The 23,952-nt window shown below is 32.5% G+C and overlaps 2 protein-coding genes across 2 annotated transcripts; one reads left to right on the top strand and one right to left on the bottom strand.

Moving 5' to 3' along the window:
• Positions 1-1,172: 1,172 nt before the first annotated feature.
• On the top strand, positions 1,173-3,955 carry LOC105161620 (uncharacterized). The gene is made up of 2 exons (XM_011079358.3): positions 1,173-3,653; positions 3,758-3,955. The coding sequence occupies exon 1, from the start codon at positions 1,522-1,524 to the stop codon at positions 2,743-2,745; it is 1,224 nt and encodes a 407-aa protein (XP_011077660.1). The 5' UTR covers positions 1,173-1,521; the 3' UTR covers positions 2,746-3,653; positions 3,758-3,955.
• Positions 3,956-6,096: 2,141 nt separating this feature from the next.
• LOC105161550 (auxin transporter-like protein 2) lies at positions 6,097-10,340 on the bottom strand. The gene is made up of 9 exons (XM_088880695.1): positions 9,797-10,340; positions 9,354-9,581; positions 9,066-9,251; positions 8,849-8,961; positions 8,576-8,759; positions 8,384-8,481; positions 7,701-7,908; positions 7,214-7,471; positions 6,097-6,568 (listed from the first exon to the last, which is right to left on the bottom strand). The coding sequence occupies exons 2-9, from the start codon at positions 9,534-9,536 to the stop codon at positions 6,344-6,346; spliced, it is 1,455 nt and encodes a 484-aa protein (XP_088736821.1). The 5' UTR covers positions 9,537-9,581; positions 9,797-10,340; the 3' UTR covers positions 6,097-6,343.
• Between the last annotated feature and the right edge of the window lie 13,612 nt (positions 10,341-23,952).

The following is a 23,952-nucleotide window of genomic DNA, read 5'->3' as shown; positions in this document are numbered from 1 at the left end:
TTTTGAAAGCTTAATATTAATGAATAAAAATATGTGTTAACTAAGTGTGGCTTTTGCACCAATTCTTGCGCTTACCAAAATTGAATTATATTATATTATGTAGCTTAATTATATTTAATGAAATGACACGTCATTACAGAATCATATATTAAAGCAAGTAGTAGCAAAAGAAGATGGTTTATAGTTTATTGAGTGATAGATTAGTGGTTCCAATGATAGCCAAAAATAAGAATTAAATCCACTAAGTTGCCCGCATCACTTCATAATTTAAGTTGACTTTGAATCAGTTTTCATGTCGTTGTTAATTAATTAAGTTTTTTTATTTTTCTAAACACTATTTAATTTAGTTTTTTATAAATATTGTTCACTTTTAAAAGTGATTTTTCTCCAAACAATATTCAACTTTTATTTGTTTTTTTATAAACATTATCCATATTTGACTCTATTACAACTTCCAACTTTTTTTAAAAAAAAAATCACTTCAACAAAAATACAAGTTTTTACAAACACTCTTTGAGATGAGTAGGAAATCCTTCTTTTAACACACTCTTCACATGATATCTTGAATTGAAAATTAGGTAAAAGTCCAAATATGAGTGAGAAAGGATAAGAAGGTAAAATTTTCAAGTGCAATCAACAACTCTAAGGCATTCGTTTAATGAAAAGGGATTCGCCATATTTGTATTTTCAGCCCATCAGATTATGTCCTATCATTAATCAAATATATTTCCCACATGTAATAATGTAGAAACCAAGTGGAAAATAGCCTTTTTTTGTGAATTTCCAGTTTCACGGTGATGGATGTGTAAACAGATTCAAATTAAATTTAACAGAATCCAACTCATTACAACACAAATATAATATATTTCGTGTATGAATGATTATTCTTTGTTAATTATACACAATCCACCTCATGAGAAATTTTATTTCAGATTGGACTTGATTGAGCCTAAACCAATTATATGACAAGTATAATATATTTATTGTGTTATTAATACACAATTTTGATAAAATGACGAATCACTTGACAAGTATATTGTATATTATACTTGTTCTATGATTGATTTGGTTTGACCAAACCTGATTTTGATAAAAAAATTCCATCACATCATCTGTATTCTGTATATTTTACCTGCACTAAAATATGATTTTAATTAAAATTTTCCCTAGAAAATAATGAACTTGTACTTGGGAAAAGTAAAAATGTTATGAGATCTTTCTATATGTGGAACAGAACATCAATGTCTCCGAGGTCTCATGCAACAGAAAAACAATCTGATCAGACTTATTAAATTACTGTTGCAGCTAAAAGTCTTCAAGAGCCAACAACTTAGTCTATGTCTTACCACATAAATTCCATATTTCTATATGCAAATCTCTATCTTTTTTTTTTGATACTCCTAATCAGCCGCCATGAAAACTTATCTAAACCCTCCTCTCAAATTCTTCTGATCTCTATGATTGTGTTAAAAAAGATTCAGTTTTCTGCAAACTGATTGAACATTTTTCTTCTGTATTAAGATGCTCGATTCTTGGAGATATTCCCCTGTGAAACCAAACATCTTCTCCACCATCACTTTTGCATTGTTCGTGTTTGTTATCATTTTTACCGACAGTATTGTATCCAATGTTTCGCTACATTCTGATGCTATTGAACATGGAAACAGCCATCTCGATGAGTTGCAGACTCACCAAACATCACAAGTACTGCGTATAACATCAACAGATGATGAGGATGCTGATCATAGGATTTTGCTGCCTCCTTTTGAGGTAACAGAGGAAGTAATTGTCCAGCCTGAAAACAAGCTAAAGCCTGAGGATTTAAGGTTATTTGAGAGATCCCGTTTCACAAGAAGATTCGATGCTAGAGTTAGAGAATTCTTTGGCAGCAATCAATGCAAAGTTCAGTTCTTCATGACATGGATTTCACCCACTGAGTTGTTCGGCGAGAGGGAGTTTTTCGTGTTGGAGAGTGTGTTCCAGACCAATCCCAAAAGCTGTTTGATTATCTTGTCAAGCACTATAGACTCGGGAGAGGGTCGAAAGATCTTGGAGCCTTTGATTTCTCGCGGTTTTCGTGTTGGGGCATTCTCTCCTGACTTATGGGTTTTGTTCAAGAACACTCCCGCTGAGCGGTGGCTGAGTGATATCAAGAATGGAGACAGGGATCCAGGGGAGATTCCCCTGGCACAGAATCTGTCGAATTTGATTAGGCTTGCAGCTCTGTATAAGTATGGAGGGGTTTATTTGGACACTGATTTTATAGTCTTGAAAGAATTTTCAGGTTTGAGGAATACAATTGGAGCACAGAGTGTTGATGTCAATGGGAACTGGACGAGGCTGAATAATGCAGTTCTTGTTTTCGACAAGAACCACCCACTTGTTTACAAGTTCATGGAGGAATTTGCTTTGAGTTTTGATGGGAATAGGTGGGGTCATAATGGACCTTACTTGGTCTCTAGAGTGGTTGATAGGCTGGCAAACACAGGAGAAGAGCTCAATTGTACAGTCTTGCCCCCCATAGCTTTCTATCCAGTGGATTGGACCAAGATTTCCGGGTTCTTCATCAAGCCTAATGACCAGCTCGGTGCAAAATGGACCGAGGCCAAGATCCGGCAGCTTAACAGGTTGGCCTATGGGGTGCATTTGTGGAACAGGCAAAGCAGTAGATTCAGGATTGAAGAAGGAAGCATTATAAGGAGATTGATATCTGATCATTGCGTTGTGTGCAGCAGGCATGTTTGAGATCTTAAGGAGGCGAAATGATCAGCTTAACCTGCAAGCTTATATTAAGCTGCAAAAGCCCAACAAATGTGCAGATTGTGAATGGATAATTAGGATTCTTTTTCATACACAAATAAGCTCAGGACTGGAGGAAACTGCAACCTTGTGTTTCCATATTTTCCATGATTGTTTTGGTACATTTCCACTTTGTTCCAACTTTTGGCTTTTCTTTCTTTCCCAATTGTAAAGGCAAAGATTCGACTCTTTTTTTCTCCTTTTGTCCTTGCATTAACAACATTATACTTGTACAATTCAACGATTCATATTCTTCTCTAGCTAATCTAATGTAAATTGTTTCTTGCAAAAATGACTTGAGTAAAGAAGAAGAGCACATTGTGCTTCACAGCTTTCTAACCAAAATCGTAAACCTCAGTTTTCTGATCAACCTGAGGCCTTAGCCTAAATCTGAACCCTCCACATCTCCACAAACTAAATCTTGGCAATCTCTTGTAAGTCTTAGTTCTGATCAACTTTCGTCTGCGCGTTTGTTCCCTCTTGCCATGCTGCACAAAGTGTTGATCATCATTAAAACTGCCCTGCGTAAAGAGTAGTCTATCCTGAACCCCAATTCTTGAACGCAAAGCACCTCCAATTTGCTTGATTTCTGCCCATGGATCATCATGAGCATCGTTATCACTATCACTGCCCCACAAGAGAACGGGCTTAACAATGGGCGAAACACAATAATCCTTGAAATAATTGCCCAAGCTAGTGTGCTCCATATCAAATAATCTTCTCAAGGACGTGCTTCCGTCTTTCATCAAATCTAACAAGCTACTTCTGTTCCGCGGAGATGTAAACGCAGAAGTTGAAGCTGCTGCAGAGGAAAATGAAGAAGAAGATGATGAAGAAAGATAAAGGGATTTTTGGTAATCTATGATTTGTCTGATCCTTGTTTTATCTACTTGTCTGTGTTGAATGCGAAATGGATGCTCATCATCCTCTGATGCCATTTTGGTGTAACATATGCAAGGGAAAGAAGCTTATTTTTAAGGATGAAGTAGTGGACAGGTATTAAGAAACATGGAATTCTGACACCACAAGAAATGGAAAGCCGGCAACAGAAGATAGTTTAGAGATGATGACAAGAGTGGTAGGCATCAGCAGCAGCAGCTAATTCAATGTTTTTTATTGTATGATGAGATGATATAAATTATAATAGTTGCACTTTCGTCCCACTTTAGTTTAGCTTGCCATGTCTATCATCATTACTCCCTTTAATTATTACTCCAATATTTGACTTTCTTCTTAGGACATCTCATAGACTTTTACGAGTTTGTGGGCTACAGCACGCCATACTCAGCATTTCACGGTCAAAGAAGAGAGTAGAACCAGGCCGACCAATAATCTTAAACCGTTATTAAGCACAGGGACTGGTCCATTTCAAGAAAATCGAGTCCATGAAGCCCGGATTAATTTCAGACCGTCCTTGTTCTATCTGGGTCAGTGGGCCTAAGAGTTTTATAAGAGAAAGAGGTAAGGTATAAAGAAAGAGGTGAAAATGGTGTGAGAATCCAATGCCTAGAAAGCCGAACAGGACTATCTCAGCTCAGATCATTGTTAGCGTAATCCTCCTTGATTTGAGACACTCTCCACTTAAAATATAATAGTAATAATAATAATAATCCCAATGCCTCGGGATACCACATGCCAATTTCGCTTCATAACACCCTCAGGCAGGCAAGCAGATACATGCACTTCCACTACATTATTATTCTTACAGAGTCTCCAATCCATTTTCAACGCTCATTTCTAACGTTATAAGCCTTCTGGTTGCAGTCAGGAGATGGCAAAATTTTCTAGAATTGGATTGGCACTACAACTAGGCAACATTTGTTCTTCATTTTTCGTTATTTTAATTTTCCTATGTTCATACGTCTTTTTGATAAAGATAATTAATTATATCAATCATTCTAAATCAAAGTATACAATTTATAAATAAAGATATAAAAGTTGACTAACCCGACCTCGATCGGGTCAAATAAAGAATTTTGAAACAAGATCTCAGTTTGGTTCATTTTCAAAACTCTAAATGACGCATTGAATATGAATTTAATTTTCAATTAAATGTTTGAAAACTCCACTGCACTTAACTTTCTTTGTAACTCTAAGAAATTAGAGTGAAATTGAATCAAGCACGTTAGCCACATTAATGGAATTTACCTTTCAAAATTCAGCAAAAACGTGAGGGATCAAGTAGAAATGAATGACATAAGTTGCTTTAATCTTAAATTTCTTGACTTACTTTTACCTTTCCCTCTCTCGCTAAACAACCATCAACCATTATATAAGCTGGCCGACCACCCAAATCTTATCAACCAAGCAAGACTCCCCATTATCTTAATTTAATCCCACTCATCATAATAGTCGGTGAAATCTTCTTCGATTAACAAAATAAAATATTTAAAATCTCACATTAGATTGTGGTTCAAGCCTCACGAATATGAATATGTGTAATATCTAATTCTATAGTGGTTCTTTTTTTTCCTATATCAATAAAATGTATTCATTAATTTGAATTCTCGACGTATTGAATTAGTTCTTGAATTGAAAATATTGAATGATATAACAAATGATCTACCATATATTGAAAAAGAAAACGCCACACTATTAAAAAGAATCATACAATGAAAAAAAAATGTGTGAGAGATTATTTCTCTTAATCCATATTATATGTTTATTCTCCTTGTCGAATTATTGTGATCAAATTATGAAAATGACATTAAATGTAAAATGATGATGAACATTTTTGGGTAGCAGGCGCGGACCAGAAATTGCGCATGCATACCAAGTGAGTGATATAGTGTTAATTTGATTGAAGAATAGGAAGGCATGGGGATGGGGATGGGGATGGGGATGGGGGGAAGACAAGAAATAAGTTGATGCGTGTTCATGCTTCACATATGCGATCATGTGCCTTCTTCTTCCTAGCTAATGGTAATGGAGGAGAGAGATAGAGATTGATGGCATTGGCACGTGACAAAGGAAGATGCAAACGTGCAACCCATGTGACTGGGTCCCCATCTCCTCCTCCCTACAGAATCTCCTCAAATTACTCACTTCACAAAATTATACTCAATTCTTCTCTAACTATATAATAAGCATAAATTATTATTTTCACATAATTATCCTCTCTTGAGCAAAATTAATTTAGATGAGAGTGTGTTTCCAAAATTAGATTGAATAAGATTGAATTATATTGAATAAGATTGTATGTGATACATTGTATACTCATCCAAATATAAAGAGCTTTTTCAATTATAAATTAAAATGTATTTTCAATTATATTTTATATTCTAAGAAAAGTGGGAATGAAGAAGGAAAAAAGGACTACAAACTTACATAATTAGGCTATGCTTTGACAAGCAAAGGAATCATCACAATTCAAACACGCTACCACACCTAATACTTTTAAATAAACATTAAAAGAAGAAAAAATAAAAATAAAAGCACACATGACATTTAGGGGAAACATTACAATCTCCCCATGTATATTACAAAATATGGAAGGAGAATCTTGATTAATTTTCTTCTAAATCAAATATGATCCAGGCCTTGATCAGTGGTGGGATGGCGGCGGTGCTTGATGGGCGCCCGCCGGAGCCTTACACTGATAACACTTTGCGAAGAGGCCGAATGTGTCCACTTGTCTAACAAAATTGGTCATGCTAGCCCATCCACCGAACCCGAAACCCACAACCAAGATCCAGATCACGATGAACGTGTTCAAGGCGTACATGGCGGTCCAGCTTGGCAAGAAGAATGGAGGCTTCTCAGCGGCATTCTGCAATAATCCCAATACAATAATCAAATTTCAACAATTTGGTATCGGAATTAAAGGGGTTCCAGATTTTTGGAAAAGAAAAGAAGGCAATTAGGTAAAATTTTAATCCAGATTGAGTTTGGTCAGACCTAAACCAATTATATAATAAATATAATATTTTTTTATGTACAATGAAAAAAATAACAAATTATATAATAAATGGATCATAGTCATTGATTAGGGTAAAAAAATTTTGGCAACTAGAGGCCAGCTCATATGGGACATAATGCAACATCCAGACTGTAGCATATAACTAAATTGAAAAGGACTGGCCACCTATATATATTCTGATCTTAGCAAAATTTCCAAATCCATGCATTTAATGCCACTGCCGTATGCTCCTACTCTCTATGATCCGACACCCCCCTCAAAGAGAAAAATAAAGATAACTATACTCTATTATTATTTTTCTGACCAACTGGGGCATGCCTTAGTCACTACTCTTCCCTAGCAAATTGGTAAAGTAACCAAAATTTTCTTTTAAAGGAAGCAACGGTATATAGATGTCATTAGTTTACTCCTTTTTACAGAATTTAGATCATGACTCCTATTAAATTAATACTTGCAATATTAATGGTAATTGGTAGGGCGTGTCGTTAAAGTTACCTGACGAGCGGAGGCTTTTCTATAAGTGAGCATATGGGCGGCGGCTGGGATGATGTAGACGGTGAAACTCACTAAAAGGGCGCCTACAGCGGAGTTGATGGGGCCAAAGAATGGGAAGATTATGGCCAAGAACCATATTGGTATCACCACCGGTAGTCTTGCGAGCGCCCTCAAGCATATGCTTCTTGTGTCGTGCATCCCGATCACCTTCTCCCACACAAAGTAGAGCGGTGTACATGCAAATCCGAATGTGATGAACTGTAGATGCGGAAATTACCACAGTAGTTATTATTAGTCAACCTCATATTGGACCAATATCACGTAAATTACATGCCTCGTGCGATTGGTATATAATTTCAGTATAGTAATAATTTAGACAAAGAATTTTTTTAACCGACATATGGTCTTTAAGTGCACATTGAATTCAAGTCTAGCTTTAGGAAAATTGTCGAACATGACCAATTAATATGAAAAATAAATAGGAGACCTGATGGATGAGCATAAGGATAACGGCAGCATCGCGCCAACCATTCTTGGGGAGGAGCGAAAACGCGTTGGAGTGGTTGAGGAGCTGATCGCCGAAAGCCCAATAGACGGCCGAAGCCGACGGAAGTGTTAGAGTGAAAACATACAGCGTTGCCAACAAGTAAATGTACTTGAACTTTTGGGGTTTCCACATCGCATGCATGATTTCCCTGTTAAAAATGTTTTACCAGCAGGAATTAAAAAAAAAAAAAAAGATTACCAGTGTGAAACTACCTAACAATTCAAAGTTAGGCCAATAAAGTAAACCAAGTAATTGTACACTACATAAATCCAAATGTATCACAGAGACAAGAATCTAACTGGTACAATACTGATCCTTTCCAACTGGAAATATTACATATCATGCAATAATTGTGTGAATCTGAAGTACTCTCAGATGCTGGGCACTGCACTTGCATATTATTTCAGAATTATTCACAAATAATATGAAATTTTCTTATTTTTGTTCTAGTAAACAAAGAAAAAGTAGTTTGTATATATATATATATATATGATTGTGTAGTGTGTTTGCACAAACCCCAAGGTGGCCGGCAAAAGCTGCAAATAGAAGGCGAGAAGAAGTAGTAGTAGAAGAAGATAATATTAGCCAATAATTGAGCAGCAAAATCAGAAAAGAAAGCTTACACAGTGACAGCATGTCCACCAAACGTATACAGTATATTAGTGGCGCCGGTGAAGTAAAGGACTAGTTTCTTCGGACCCGAGTGCTGCACATCTTCAACCTATTTTTATTTTAAAATATCCATTTAGATAACAAAAAAATTAAATAAATAATGAAAGGAATTTGGAGAATATATAATTAGATAAAATTATAACCTGGCCATGAACAAGAGCAGCAATGGTCAAGTACCAGGCGGTATAAGTGGTCATACCAAGTCCTAAAAAGGACCAAATCCGGTAGTTGTGGAAAGAGGGAATGAAAACAGTGGTGGCGCAGCAAGCTCCAAATATGTAAGTCCATGTCCTCTTGTCCAGGTGATCATTTATGTAGTATATGTTACTGTGTACATATATATAAATCAATTTTCTTTTTATAATTATAAGGATATAGAAATTAATGTATATTACCATGTTTGATTGATTAATTACCTTGCACAGGCTATGAGTTGGATGACAGATCCGAATAGAAGGAAAGTGCAGTTAAAGGCTAAACCTGCTGCTTTCCAGTATGGACCCAGTAATCCATCCAGCACTTCAAACCACTGTTGAATAAAATTAAATATCTGAAATGGGTTTCTTTCTCTTTTTTTTTTAAAGAAAAATGAAAAAAAAAATTGGTGTTTCGCTAACAAACAAACAAACAAACCTGAATGACATGGTTCTTGAAGCTAACACCTTCTTTTTCCTTTCTGCTTCGATACTCGACGTATAAAACACTGATAAGGTAAGCTGTCCAGCTACCAATCAAACCATAGAAGACTTGGAAGACGATTCCGGACAGCATTCCAAGTTGGGAGAAAGAGTAGGGAAGTGTCAACAGCACTTGTGCAACCTTTTACAGCACCAAAAATGAAAAAGTTTTTACTTATTTGTTCCTATATAGAGTTCATTGAATGAACGAGATGAATTTGATGAGATACTAATACGCACGTACTTGATTGGAAGCACAACTGAACCAGGCATCCCAGGCGGAGCCGCCGTGCCAGAGGACGTTCTTGAGGCTGAAAATGGAGTGGTCCTCGACTGTCTCCTCATCCTTGCCGCCGCCGCCTCCATCATTTTCAGTTTCATCCAAGTTGGAGACAATAGCTTCCTCTGCTTGCTTCTGACCCAACATTGTCTTCGATTTCTTCCACTTAAAAAGGAATTATTTCTGGCAGATCTGAAGAGAAACGCACAGAAACGGACGCTCAATGAGACAAAAGAAACGCATCAGCAAAGCCAACAAACCCCTCCCTTCCAAGAAAACGAAAGCCGAGAAATTAAAATTCCCCAGATCCAAAGCAACCGTAAAAAAACCCACTCCCAACAAACAGAAAGAACAAAAAAGAAAAAGAAGAAGAAAAAAAAAAACACAACTCTCACTTTCTCATATACCTTGCTGTTTTGACGAGTCTTTTTCCTGAACCCAGATCTCAGCTGATTATAAAAATAAGCGGCACGATGCCACTCCCTTGTTTCAACAAATATGATTACAAAAAGCCGAGGAAAGAGAGTGACGCAGTTGAAGAATTCTTCATTCCAAGAACTGACGACGCATACAGAGCCTAACAAACAAGGGACTCGCAATTAATGCCAGCCCAGAAATTATTGCACTGATCACTAAACTCTAGCTGTGTAGCTAGTAACAAAATCCCTGTTTCCACAAAACTAAATGCCTTCAGATTCTGAAGCGGCGGAAGGCGGCGGAGATGACCTCAAAAGCAGCGAAGTTCCAGCTGAGGAAAAACAGAGAAAATTTTCGTTTCCTTAGAGAGAGAGAAAGAGAAGCAGTGTTAGTGAGTAAGAATCGGAAAAGGAGGACTTTCTGCTACTATAAAAGAAGCACATATATATAAACATTAATAAAACTGCTGCTGCTGGGGGAGTGTGTGCGAATTAATTGTATATTAACTTTATTTTTTTTTTTTTGAAATTCTGTTTCTTCACTGTATTCCACTAATGATTCGATTCTCGGTCTTCGTTTGGTAGAGTGAGAATCGAGAGATTTTCACTCGATTGATGGGCTCCCTCCCTTCCATTTCTCTAGGACCCGTAACCATTTCAATTCTCCCAATTCAAATTAAATTAGTCCTATTAATAAATATAGTATAGATATCATATAATTAGTATATAGTTCAAAAATAATAATCAATTATATAAAAAAATATGTTATAAATATTTTGTAATTTATTTGATTCGATTAAACCTGATTTCAATTAAAAAAAAATTTCAACATATTTGTAATTAATTACTCTAATATGAAAAAAATATTACGCAAAATAGGTCTGATCGGATTAAATAAATAGATAGAAAAAATATAATATACTTGTTATGTGATTGATAATTTTTCTCATACTATACATCAACAACCAATAAGTGTTCAATTTCCCCTCAAATATGTATTAATATTCACTTTTTTAAATTTTACGCTTTCAGAATTCAACTGCCGTCTAAAATAATATTTTAATATTATTTTTTTTAAAAAACAAATTATCATCACACGAAGTATATATAATTCAGTTTATGATTAGATTGTGTTGAACTAAATTAAATTCAAATTGGGATTTTGGGTCTGGCTTTCCAGCCCTGATCATAAATATTATAGAAAATGGTGGGAATATTTATAAAGAAATGAAGTAAAAGATATATAATATAAAGAGGAGACATGCGGAAATGATGAATGGTCAAAGTATTAATATATTGGGAATTAAATTTGTGTGTTGAGGAGGAACACATTATGATAGAATTTGAGAAATGATGATGGATGGCGTTACAGTTACTTGAGTGAGTTGTGGTCAATGTAGGGACTAGGGAGGCAATCGTGTCAGAAACCCAAACTTAAAAGGAAACACCTCTTTATGTTCTGTTATTTATTTGGTTCAATCAAATTTGATTTTGGGTAAAAAAAATATTTTCTAATTTTCTTACCGTTTGGAAAATGATTTTCACTTTCTTGCCAGCTTCAAAGTGGAAGAGCCTCAATTATGGTGTTGCCTTCTTTGCAAGTACCTTTGAGCTTATCATAATATTTGTATAACACTTCAAATTTTACCTAACAGATAAAGAAATTAATCATTAAAAAAATATTCATATTTTTCTTTAATTTCTTCGGGAGCACATTTTTTATAATGATGAATCAATGTTTTATAAGCAACTAATATACTATAATTAGACCTATTTTTGATGGGTTGGTGATCAAAGTGGAAGTCATTTAATTTTATTTAAATGAAATGATATAGTAAGAGTAAAAAAAAACATTGAAAAAGTTTCAAAGTGCAAACGTGAAAGAATGTAATTATAACATGTAGGGGTAGGGCTATCAGACAAGCCAGCATATTTACACTTTCAGGCCCATTATTCACTTTTTTTAAGAAAATATGTTTTTTAACTTTTTTCTTTTTCTCAGCCAGCCTCCTTTCCGAAATTTAGCCATTTGGAGGGTCAATCTATAAAATGGGTTCACGCCACACCCTGAACTAGGACACCCGCAAAGTCCAACGCCAGCTGAGCCTCACAATTATACTTCAGACGGCTCCGTATGTCCCAGTAACGGCGTTAGGCCCCACCCGTTAAACCCCCGCCGCTGCCCTTCTTTATTTCTACTTTTGTGAATTATAGACTCTAAAGCTAAATAAAGAATGTCAATTAAAGTGGGAGTTTGCTATTTTTTGCAAAAAATATGAAACACGCCAAATAATAACATATGATGGTGCAATAAATTCTAAACTACTCTATAATTAAGAAAATAGTATTATTGTGAAGGAAATTCAAAATGTATGTTATAAATGAAAATAAATAATATAATGACGCGACATTGATTACAATAAAAGTTATTGACTACAATCACATAATGATTGTTGACCGTCATCTTTGTAAGTGTTGTTAAAATATTTGTCATAGTAAAAATATTTGCTATGACTCATAACTATAGTATACGTAAATAATTTAAAATTTTATATTATTTCTTATTTAATTATAATAAATAATAAAAAATTATTATAATTTTAATTTATAGTGAATAAAATTGTAGGAAATTGTTGGATTGGTAGTGATAGTGGCGGCGGCGAGGCAGGAATGGGTAAGGGTTGCATATTGAAAAAGAAAAAGGGAAATGTGGGAAATATGTATAATCCTAACAAAACAGCCCCGTTTAAAAGGGATGTGTCGGGCGGAGTGGAGTGGGCAACACCCCTACACCCCCCATTATCACTATTCATATATATACTCATTATTAAACCCAACTTTTAATTTATTTTTTTTGTTATTAGTAATCCGGGATTTAGTACACAAAAGTGGCACTATATTATTAAAGTGGATTAAGACATGATCACTATACTTTTGATTTATTTAAATAGGATGAGGTAGGATTGAGATTTCATTCAACAAAATGGATTGATTATGAACAAGTAATTGCATATGTCTTCTTATGTTAAATATATAATTTCAAAATGTTTTACTTGGATTGAGAATTTAATGGTAAAACCAAGCTGTCCTATCAGAAAATATACAAGTATTTTAACATCACCAAATATTTCAAGTAATCTTTTGGATAAATCAACCAACATATATATATATATAATTGAAAAAGAAAAGGGTGAATGAGGGGAAGTTTTTGTATTATAGAGAGAGATGTGTTGATGGTGATTCCACTGTGTAAACCATTCATAATGCTATACATGCATGTAGCTATGTAGCTACCCCTCTGCTCCACATTTACAATACAATACCATACCCACTTTCAACATATTAGATTTCCATATCTATTACTAATAATATGGAATTAGATTTAGTGGGGGTTGTAATGATTAAGCAAATGGAATTTAGGGCACACCCACATCAAACTTATTTCTATTTTTCACTCATCAATCTCCACTTTCACTCCCTCCATGCTTCTATTCTTATTTTCATTTCCTCCATTCCCAATATAAGAATTTTGGACCAGAGAATAAATCCAAGTCCCATCAGACAACAACTTAACTCCAACATTTTTTGTTCTCAATAACACAAACCCACATATTTTGGAACATATACATATATTCGTAGAATTCGAACCCATAATTTTTATTTTTCTTTTTGTTAGACAATATATTGTGAATATATATCTTAAATTTATCCAAACATTTAAATCCATTTCACAATAATTAGACAAATTAGAAATGTTAATTCTGTCAATTCTTGAACTAATTCTTTGGTATATATATATATATATTGTCCAAAGTGGAATTCGTGGTCTATCGGTGATGGATAATAAGTATTGATAGAAATTTGAAGGAAAATGAGTAGTGTGACATTGGAGGGTGTAGTGAGGCGACAGCGTTGTGTTGGTAAGTCAATAACAATTTACCAACTTCATATGACTAATCAAGGTTTGGTATGGGTTAGGTCTGATGGCCAATACTAACATGATTGAAGCATCCAAAGTAGCACATACAAACTTTGTTATTACCTCCAATTCAGCTTCAAATTTCATCTTTTCTAGCCTTTCCCTTTACCCATAAACCTCAAACTATTACGCATGCTCTACTTTTATAAACTATTTTGAGATGGTTGAATGGGTTACGTAACCTCACCACAAGATCAGATATCATTTCTTTCATCATACTTCAAAAACAAATATATATATATATATATATATATATATTGTGATGGATGTCATAAGATTAGAATGCATTTTCACCTCAATCTAACCAAATCATATATATATATATATATATCCTCACTCCTAATTAATAACCAAGCTACAAGTCTGATTTGGAGCATCTAAACATACTCATGCAATCATCAACATCAATGATTAACCATCAAAACTTGGTGCCTCCTATGCAAAAAAGGGGATTATTGCTTTTTCTTTGAGGGGGGCATGAACGTGCACAATTATTATAAACAAGGAATCTTTGACATAAATTAATATTTAATAAAAATAGGTATAGCTAAATTGGAGTAGGATTAAATGAGGGTAGGAAAAAGTCTGTCTCCAAAGACGGAAATTGCCTTTTGGAGTTAGTGTGAGTGCACCTAAAATGTCTGCCTCTCTCTATCTTTCACTATAATGGCTGTCCATTTTCAGACAATTTCCCTAAAACTTTCAAACCCATCTCAAATTTATTAAGCAAAAACAACCAATTCCCTGGCTTTTCAAAAGAAGCGCCTCATTACAAATAAAATGAGATTAATATTCATATAATCGATAAAATTCAAATTCATAATTTTAATTTTTTTCCATATATATCTTTTTCTTAAAAAAAAATAATTTGATAACATTCGTACATGACTATAATTATTCTCACAAGCCAACCACCACCAGCATCCAATGTCTATTAATCATTAATGAAAAGTATTTTAAATGTTACATCAAATTAAATATATTACATCAAATAAATCTTTTATTTTCAAAAATTGAAGTATAGATTTTTTAATTTAAAAAATACTCTGCGAGCAAAAAAACAAACACTAGCGTACAATATCTGAAAACACAAAAATGAAAAATGAGAATCAAAACAAACAGTGTTATATATTTTCTTTGAAACTTTTTTTGGATGGAATATGATAATCGAGTTATTTGAATAGTAGGATAAGTGAGGGATTTGGACCCGCCCCAGCCGCAGATGAAACATGAGTGAGGGTCCGAATATTATTTGTCGAATCGGGGACCCTACAACATAGGATCCATACCATCATGCCATAAATTGCTACGGACCAAGTTGGTACCACTAGTTTTCAGTGTAGGCATAAACCTTTCATACTTTGATGGGGAAATCACGACTTTGCTTCTCATCATTTTTAAATATTATTCCCTCTTCTTGATTGCCTCGAATTTCAGTTTAGATATATGCTCCAATTTTTAGATAACACTCCTCTCCCTCCATTCACCCAACCACTTATTTTGTTTATTTTACTAGTTTTCTAGTAAAACTGTAACTATACAAATATATATATATCTACATCAAAAAATTATGTCTGACAACTGTAGTTAAAATTAAGTGAGATAATATAAACGTGGCAAAACTTGATTTTTTACATTGATTTTGTTTGATCTTAGTAAATAGTATTAATCTACCATATATGATTTTTTAAATAGTAGTGATTTATAATATATATATATATATAGTGAAAATGGCGACTCAATAATGATAATAATAGACATGTGATGCTAATTATTCTAGTACATAATAGTGTGTATATGTTGAGAAATTGGTGGGTGAATCACATGACACTTGGTGTATATATTAAGCCAAATTTTGGTCAATTTTCAAATCTAAATCATGATCTGCCAGACAAATAATTACTTAACAATGTTTGGAGCTAGTAACTGTGACATGAATTTCACATGAGACAGCTAAGTTCATATCATTAAGAACATTAATTAATTAATCTGTGCTAGTAAGAGAGCAAAGTGTTAATTAATTAATAACTAAAATCTTAACAAACCCTATTATTGGATGATATTGATCTAGTGGACTAACGTTACCACTTTGCTGATACGTTGAGAACATGCATATGCCTCATCCACAATTTCCTCTCCAATCTATTTAATCAATTTTTATATCATAAATATATCAAATGCTACTGTCAAGTTTACCTATTTATTTATATGTAAGAAAAATGATGATCCCTCCATAATTAAAATAATTCAATTGTTTGATGTGATGAGAGCAATTATTGCAAATGAAGCAGACATGTACAACTAGGGATCCAATACGAGGATCCAACCTTGGGTGGTCTTAAACTAGAAGGAACCTTTATGTCTGCCCAAATTATACCATTCTTGTCTAAGTTAATCTCCATACATACATATATTATTACCCTCAACTTAAGTACTCATCACCATCGCATCAGCATGACCATAGCTATATATCAACATAATAAATAATAAGAAGAAGAAAATCAAAAGAGACAACGGGGAAAGGGGATAAATGTTCTATTAATGATAAATTAAGAAGTATGCGCGCAGTTGGTACGTATGATAAGTGGAATGGAAAATTATAACTCACATCGAGTTTGGTCGTACTTAAATAAATTATATGGCAAGTACAATATATGTATTTTATTATTAATGTACTATTTAAAAAAATAATTGTAATACAATTATTCTCTGATTAGTTTCATTGGATCAAAGCCTTATCTCAATAAGAATTTTTTAAGTGGAGTAGGAAAAAGGTGAAAATTGTGTGCTTTCAAATCTAGAAAAGACATTAATTAAGTTGCAGGAATTAGAATTAGAAGAAATGATGGTAATAGAGAGTGGTTTTTGGATAAGTGATGAGATGAATATTTAAATTGAAAAAGGAAAAGTGGTTAAGTTCTTCCCCGTTTTTATTCTCTTTAACTTTTGCCCACTCTTTAGAATCTTACTCATTCATTGTCGGATACCAACATATTAATTACATGCACCTTTATTTAATTCTTATAATAAGTACCACCCATTATTATTTTTTACATACAATTAAAATTTTTTAATGCAATATTGAAATTAAATTTATGACACATCATAAAAATTCAGGGTTTTGAAGTGGTGTGTATGTAGATCTGGTTTCGCATGCAGTAGTTTGTTATTTATTTGTATTAGTAAAAACCAATAATGTATTAAATTATGATTTGATATCTGAATATATAGAATGGTACAAAATATGAGTTTTAATGTTAGAGAAGATTAAAGAATAATGATGGTTTTGTTTTGATGAGGTTAGATGCTTGGTCTTACGTTAATAATTTAAGGGGTTGAGGAGAAATAGTATAGAAAAATTGAGGGCTTGTACTTATCAAAATTGGTGGACTATCTCTATCAATCAACATTATGGTCTAAACAAATGGATTGAGGTGAATATAGATAACTGTATATTATGCACCCTCATCATTCTCATATTCCCTCCTGATTTGGACACTTTGCGCTTTCCAACTACTATAAAATAATATTAATAATAATGATAAAATATAAAGTGATAATTTTAAAATTATTTTATTATTAATGACAAAACTGTGTGTTAAGTTGTCACAATTAATATATAATTAATCATACATTTAGAATGACAATGTAATATAGTGATGTATTAATGTTGGAAATTGTTCTCAACATCAATTGTGGATCGACGACGGCGCCACCGGTTTGGTCTCTGCGCTGCGGCGGAGAGAGACACTCCGACAATGAATAGTTAATAGCTGTTCCGTATGTCTCCCTCCACCCCATTTCATTTCCTATGAAGATCGATGGAGTGTTTCAAGAAAAACTTGTCCACTCTCTAGATGTTATATTTTTACGTCACCCCAATTGGAATAAGAGGAGTATTATTCATAATGACTCTGACTTTTTTCACCTATCTCTGATTGGGTGGAACTGCCTCCTGCTCCTGTTCTTGGATTTCATCGTGTTTCTAAACAATCATCTGCTTGGAATTTGCACCTTCAACAAAATTATATCAAAAATAATCATAATAATATTTTATATGGACGAATCCCATCAAATCATACATATATATATATATATATATGTAACAATTCCTTCATTTAACCGATTGATATATGTTAGGAATGAAGTAGACAAAAAGCGCGTGTTTTTGCAGTCAATAAATCGAGTTCGGCCATTGCCTAACTTCATTAGTGAACGCTTCGTCATAAATTCAAATTCTATTAATATATTGATATTAATTTATTTTAATAATAATTATTAATTATTTTTATATATTTAATATTGATAATTATCATGTGTTGATTGTTGATAATTAAAATCTATAATGTAATTCTAACTAATTCATTAAAAATGAAAAATAATGTCAGAAAATGAGTTGAAAAACTTATCCTATATATATATATAACTATTTAGAATATATAATTAATTAGCCTAAATGATCAAATTGTTCATGAGGTGGCACTACAAAGTTTGATGCTGTGATGATTTTGGACAAAGTATATTTTTGTGGGCCAATGGTACTAGGAAGTAGGAGGATGGGATAATATGCAACCCCTAATTTTGATGCTAGAATTCTGATCAATCTATGTGTCTTAATTTGTAGTGATCAAGAATTAGGGTTTCTAGTATCATCTCATGTTGATGATTGCTGGAATGCATGGAATCATGTCCCTACTCATGCCATTCATTTGTTAGGTCCCATGATGCCTGCATTTCACCACATATTCATGTCTATTTTATCACTATATTAAAATACTTAATACTATCTTTTAACAATTTCAAAATTACAAATAAAATAATAAACTTTATATATATGATTTGTAGAATTGTTTGCAAACTTATAGAATTAATATCTTAACTTTAATGTTAATAACCGTTAGTCATCCAAAATATTTTTAAACATAAAAGCGATAATTACGTACATTATTATATTAATATTTCAATAAATTGGTAAACTAAATAATACATTATTTAAATTAATACATCAATATAACTAAGAATTAAGAAATAATAAATCACAATAAGCTTACACGTTTGGTGGGATTCGAAGTCATGATCTGAAATTAATTTATAAAATTTCAACTTTAACCACTAAATTAAGACATTATTAAACTGTTGTACGCAATTTCATGAATCAAGATATTGACATTGAATAGGAGATCTGTTGATTTTTTATTCAACAACTTCTTATAATTAATTGGTGTGAAAGTGGATCTTGTTTTCGTTGTTTAGAAGCAAAAACTCCGCATGCAACAAATAATCAATGATTGATGCAACGACTTCGCAGAACCAACTGAATAACGATCTCAAGCTTCATAATTAAAAATCAAAGCTACAAATTACTTAACTAACTAATATGAAAATTTTACAAGAATATGTACAGTTAATCACTTCAAGTTCATGAATTCGAGTCTTACTGAATGTGTGGATGTTTATCTTATTTTTATCATAATTGATTAATATTTCATAATTTATTGATTGAATTGATATATTGATTAATTATTTAATTTATTCGAATATTGATATAATAATATAATTATCGTTTTTATTTAAAATTTGAAAAAAGAAAATAGTTAGACTTAATTAGATGCATGCATGTGAGTTGTCATATGCCCAAGTATGTAGATACAATGGCATGTGAATTATGTTTGGGTTTGGCGTGGCTGTGCTCCCATAACTACCAAATTTTCATCAATCACAATTAATTTCAGCCAAAAAATAAAAAGGAAAAACATGATTATTCATGAACCTACCATTCCACATCACTGCAAATTAATGATTTATTTTATGTACATATGAATATTCACGCCGAAAAAGATGCTGCAATGGGCATCATCAAATATTAAAGACTTTGGATTTCTACAATTTCCAAGAATTATATTTTCTCAGTCTCATAATAATACTTTTTCAAATATTGGGCTTCTTTTTTTATTTTTATTTTTTATTGTATCTAACGTTTCTTCTTCTTGCTGTGTGAATACCCCACTTGGCTTTGTTAATAATCTTGTCAGCTACTGTTGTTGTAATTAATGCATCATTAATTATGGCTTAATGGAGTATCGTTTTAAGTTGGGATAATTACATTCTCCTCTCCTGAGACTTGATATAATTATACATAGATTTTTTATAATTTGCGAAATTACATCTATATTCTGATTTTTCTACTTCAAGGCAGCTATTTTATCTTATATATATATATATATATATATATCCTACAATATTACAAATTTTATTTAGGAATTGCATTTTTTTTCATTTTTTCTACAGATTTTAATAATATGATTAAAAAAACTTATTAAATATATATTTAAGACAATAAATAAATAGGCGAATTACAGGTTAAGAAATTAAAAATGAGCTTTTAAAATATTGGAACAATTGAGATGGTCCAACGGAACTTGTCCTTTAGTTAGAAGTCCTTAACGGCTAACCATATGGGTACTTAAATTAATTGAATTAATACTTGATCATACAAAAATCATTTTTAAGACAGATGCCTATACATGTTATGATGAGGATATGTATGTATACATAGTGAGTCAAAGGCAACGAACGCATTTCATTCATGTTGGTACATATATACGTTGTTAATTAATTATACAACATAATTGACCTCGGATCCACGATCACTTATGCACATCATCGGTTGTGATTAATTCACTAATCCTACCTCATTTGAGGTGGCAATGTCCGAAATGAAACAGTATCTTCTACTGCACATGCCTATTCAATCTTGGCTGTATATCCGTATACGTAATGTGGGGAGATGGTGGAACCTCCATGAATCATGTCATTGGAGCTAGTCAATACACATATAATATATACAAAACACCCACATACATACATACATACATGATTATGCATGCATGAAGCTTATCATATTTCCGGATACATGCGGGTGTAATGGGCCCTATATGTACTCCACCAATTAACAATACCGTCAAAATTGATTTTTTTTTTTTTCGGAAAAAGAAAAAGTTAATTAAACAGAGTAGCTTATTTTATTTTGAGAAATTACATTTATAGTCAAAGAATGATACGCACAGCACGCAACATGAACAGGCTACGACAAATGGTAGCTATTCGTTGGGGCCCCACTGAGATTTGGATTGAATGCTCCCCCAACCCTACAACTTAGCTAATCCCATCTCTCAGCCCAAAACAGTTGCATAGCTGTAATGGACCAGCCCAGTCTCATTTGGAGGCCCAGCCTTGTTGTGGTTGCCATTTGGAATTTAGTCCTGGGTTTAATGCAATTTTGCACCATAGAAAGAAAACCTCATAATTTTGTTTTCTTTTACTTATTTCCACCGGCAGTCGTTCCACCTCGTCCTTACATACATATGATAAATAATTTTTATTAATAATATCTTATTTTAATGATTAAAAATAAAATTGAAGTCTCATAAACATTTTGAGATCATAGTTTTGAATCCCATTGGACATGTAGATATTTGTCTTACTTGATATGAGTGTTTGAATTCTTATAAGTATTTATCTCACTTTATGTGAGTGCCTTAATTGATATAATTTATTACTATTTCTGGTCGTATTTATCAAATGAATACAATAGTGTCAAAACGACGAGTGTGTGTATAACTCGGTGTTTCTTTATAAAAGTATGTGTAATAGTAAATCTGAATTATATCCAAAGTTGAAAAGCATTAATTGTGATAGAGAGAGTGGTGATGAAAGGGGAACAGGGAAGATGACAGCTCTAAGGACAGACATCCGAGGGAGGGGGTCCCGTGCATGTCACGTGCCCTCCCCTCCTACGACAACATCCTAAACCCCCTGCCTAACTAAACTACTTTCAACTTCAATTTTCCATAAAACATTAATATTTAGAAAAAATAAAACACATAGTCACATCAATTTATTTCTCCTTTTCAATGTTTTTTTTTTATATTTATATATAAATAAAGTTAAGTAGTATGGAATCAATTGTTGGATTTTCAACTTTGTTAAATAAATTCAAAAATATGATGTGTATTACTTAATTCTCATCAAACGAGACACAATTATATAGATAAAAATAAAAAAAGTAGGATAATGCTACGAGATTTTATTTACGGATGATTATTTTACACTTCTTAACCTATAATCTATTTACATAAATTGTTTCTTATTTTTTGAAAAATCACATATATATCCACTAGAAGTGTCAACATCATTTACATAAATCATTCATACTTTTGAACAATCACACATACACTCCCCACAAACGTCAACAACATTATACGTGACTAATTATGGGTTTTTTATTTATAGGTATGTCGATCAAGTTTATATGAAGAGATTGTGTTTGCTTATCTATATTGAGTTTTGTTCCTAACTTTATGTAACATAAAAATAGGTTTGGTGTTGGGAGTTGGGGTTGGGGTTGGGGCCTGGTCATGTAGCATAGGCATAGCCACTTCACCAAAGATTGATGGCACTCTACTTGGTTCCCAGATTTGCTTAGCGTAAACAATAAATTAATGAAAACTAATTACCCTATATTATTAAAATCTTAAAAGCATGCATGTCATGTATTATTATGATGTTGGGGTTAATTAGGAGAAGCAGTAGCAGCTGTTAAATCAAATCTGGACAACACTAATGAATTAAGGGCAAATCAGGCACAGGTAATTAATTAGATATGACGCATCACAAATCGCCAAACTAAGAAGCTGCACTCCATCAAACTTTGTTCTCGTCCTGTCGCCCAAATATTCCTCAAATTCCATTACTCATAACTCCTATAATTGCCCTCATTCTTGGATACATGATGATCACCAACTTTTTTATTTAAATTAAATTAATTATAAAATAAATATAATATATTTATTATGTAAGATTTATTTTTTTAAATTATATATCAATCATATAATAAATATATTATTATTATTTTTTTTTTTTATGAATAATTGATTCAGATTGGATGGGTCTTAATTAGTTGAATGAGAATTTTTGATGTATGTGGTGGTGCATGATTGATTGATTCCTAATTTCCCTTTCAATCTCAACACGTGGAAACAAAAATATTAATGGGCTACAAAGGGTAGAAGCCGTCACTTTAGATGGTGCATAAACATGTGAAATAGTCGGCACAACAGCAGACCACTTCTCCTTCTATTTTAACAAGTGCTGCACACTCATTTTTCAAATATTCTCTTTCAATTTTTTCATTTTTTCTTCTTCAATGATTAGACAGATTTATTTTAGTATATTCTTTTAAGATTTTGTGTTTTTAATTTTCATCCATATATATATATAAATTATTGTGTTTGGTACAAATAAAATATTCGAATCAAGTATAATTAATTCCCAAAGTGTCTAAAAAATTATAGAAAAACAATTATTTTGAAAAATTTTAAAAATATGGTTAAAGTAATTAATGAATGTTTATTGAATATAATGGAAAATTAATGTATAGAGATAATTACACCGTCCTTCTTTAAATTTGGTGTAATCACACATAAATTTTCTGTAATTTGGAAAATGATATCTAGTACATTTGACATCTAACAGATAGACCCTTCTGTTAGTCAAAATTTATGAAATGTACTAATATTCATGCAAAATTTGAATAAAAATCTATATTTAACCCTAATTAATTTATTACTAGTCTATTTTGCAGGTCAAACAAAATTTTTGTAACCGAACTACCATTATGCATCTTCACACGATAAAGCAAGTCAAAAGGTATATCTTGACCTTTATAAAGCTATTTTGATTGAAATATATTTATTTGATCTGTAATAAGTCAATTTGAGTAATTATAATTTTTCATTCAATTTTTTTTTTTATTTTTGATATCAGTGAAATTATGATTAATTGAGAAATTTATTTGTTAAACAAAAGCAGAGGTTATGAGTAGAAAATATAATATTTTTTGAATCAAAGAAATTTGAGGTATAATTAGATTAAGGGTAAGACAATATAATTATGGGTAATGTATAATGCATGATGTGAAAAAAGAAGATGCAGCACTTGAAAAATGTTGATATTTCAGTTGTCATTTCAGCTGAAAACCCATTTTTGAGGAGGTATATGAGATTGTGGCAGACATGAGGAAATACGGAGGAAGGGAATGAGGTCAACACATTTTTGTTAGTGGAATTCCGATACCCCCACTAAAATCGCACTTTTGATTCTTGGAATC

Source organism: Sesamum indicum, linkage group LG5, assembly GCF_026168435.1.
Source record: "Sesamum indicum cultivar Baizhima isolate 11 linkage group LG5, ASM2616843v1, whole genome shotgun sequence".
Classification (NCBI taxonomy): domain Eukaryota; kingdom Viridiplantae; phylum Streptophyta; class Magnoliopsida; order Lamiales; family Pedaliaceae; genus Sesamum; species Sesamum indicum.
Note: the sequence above shows the minus strand (reverse complement) of the source record. Positions and strands in the feature narration are given on the sequence as shown.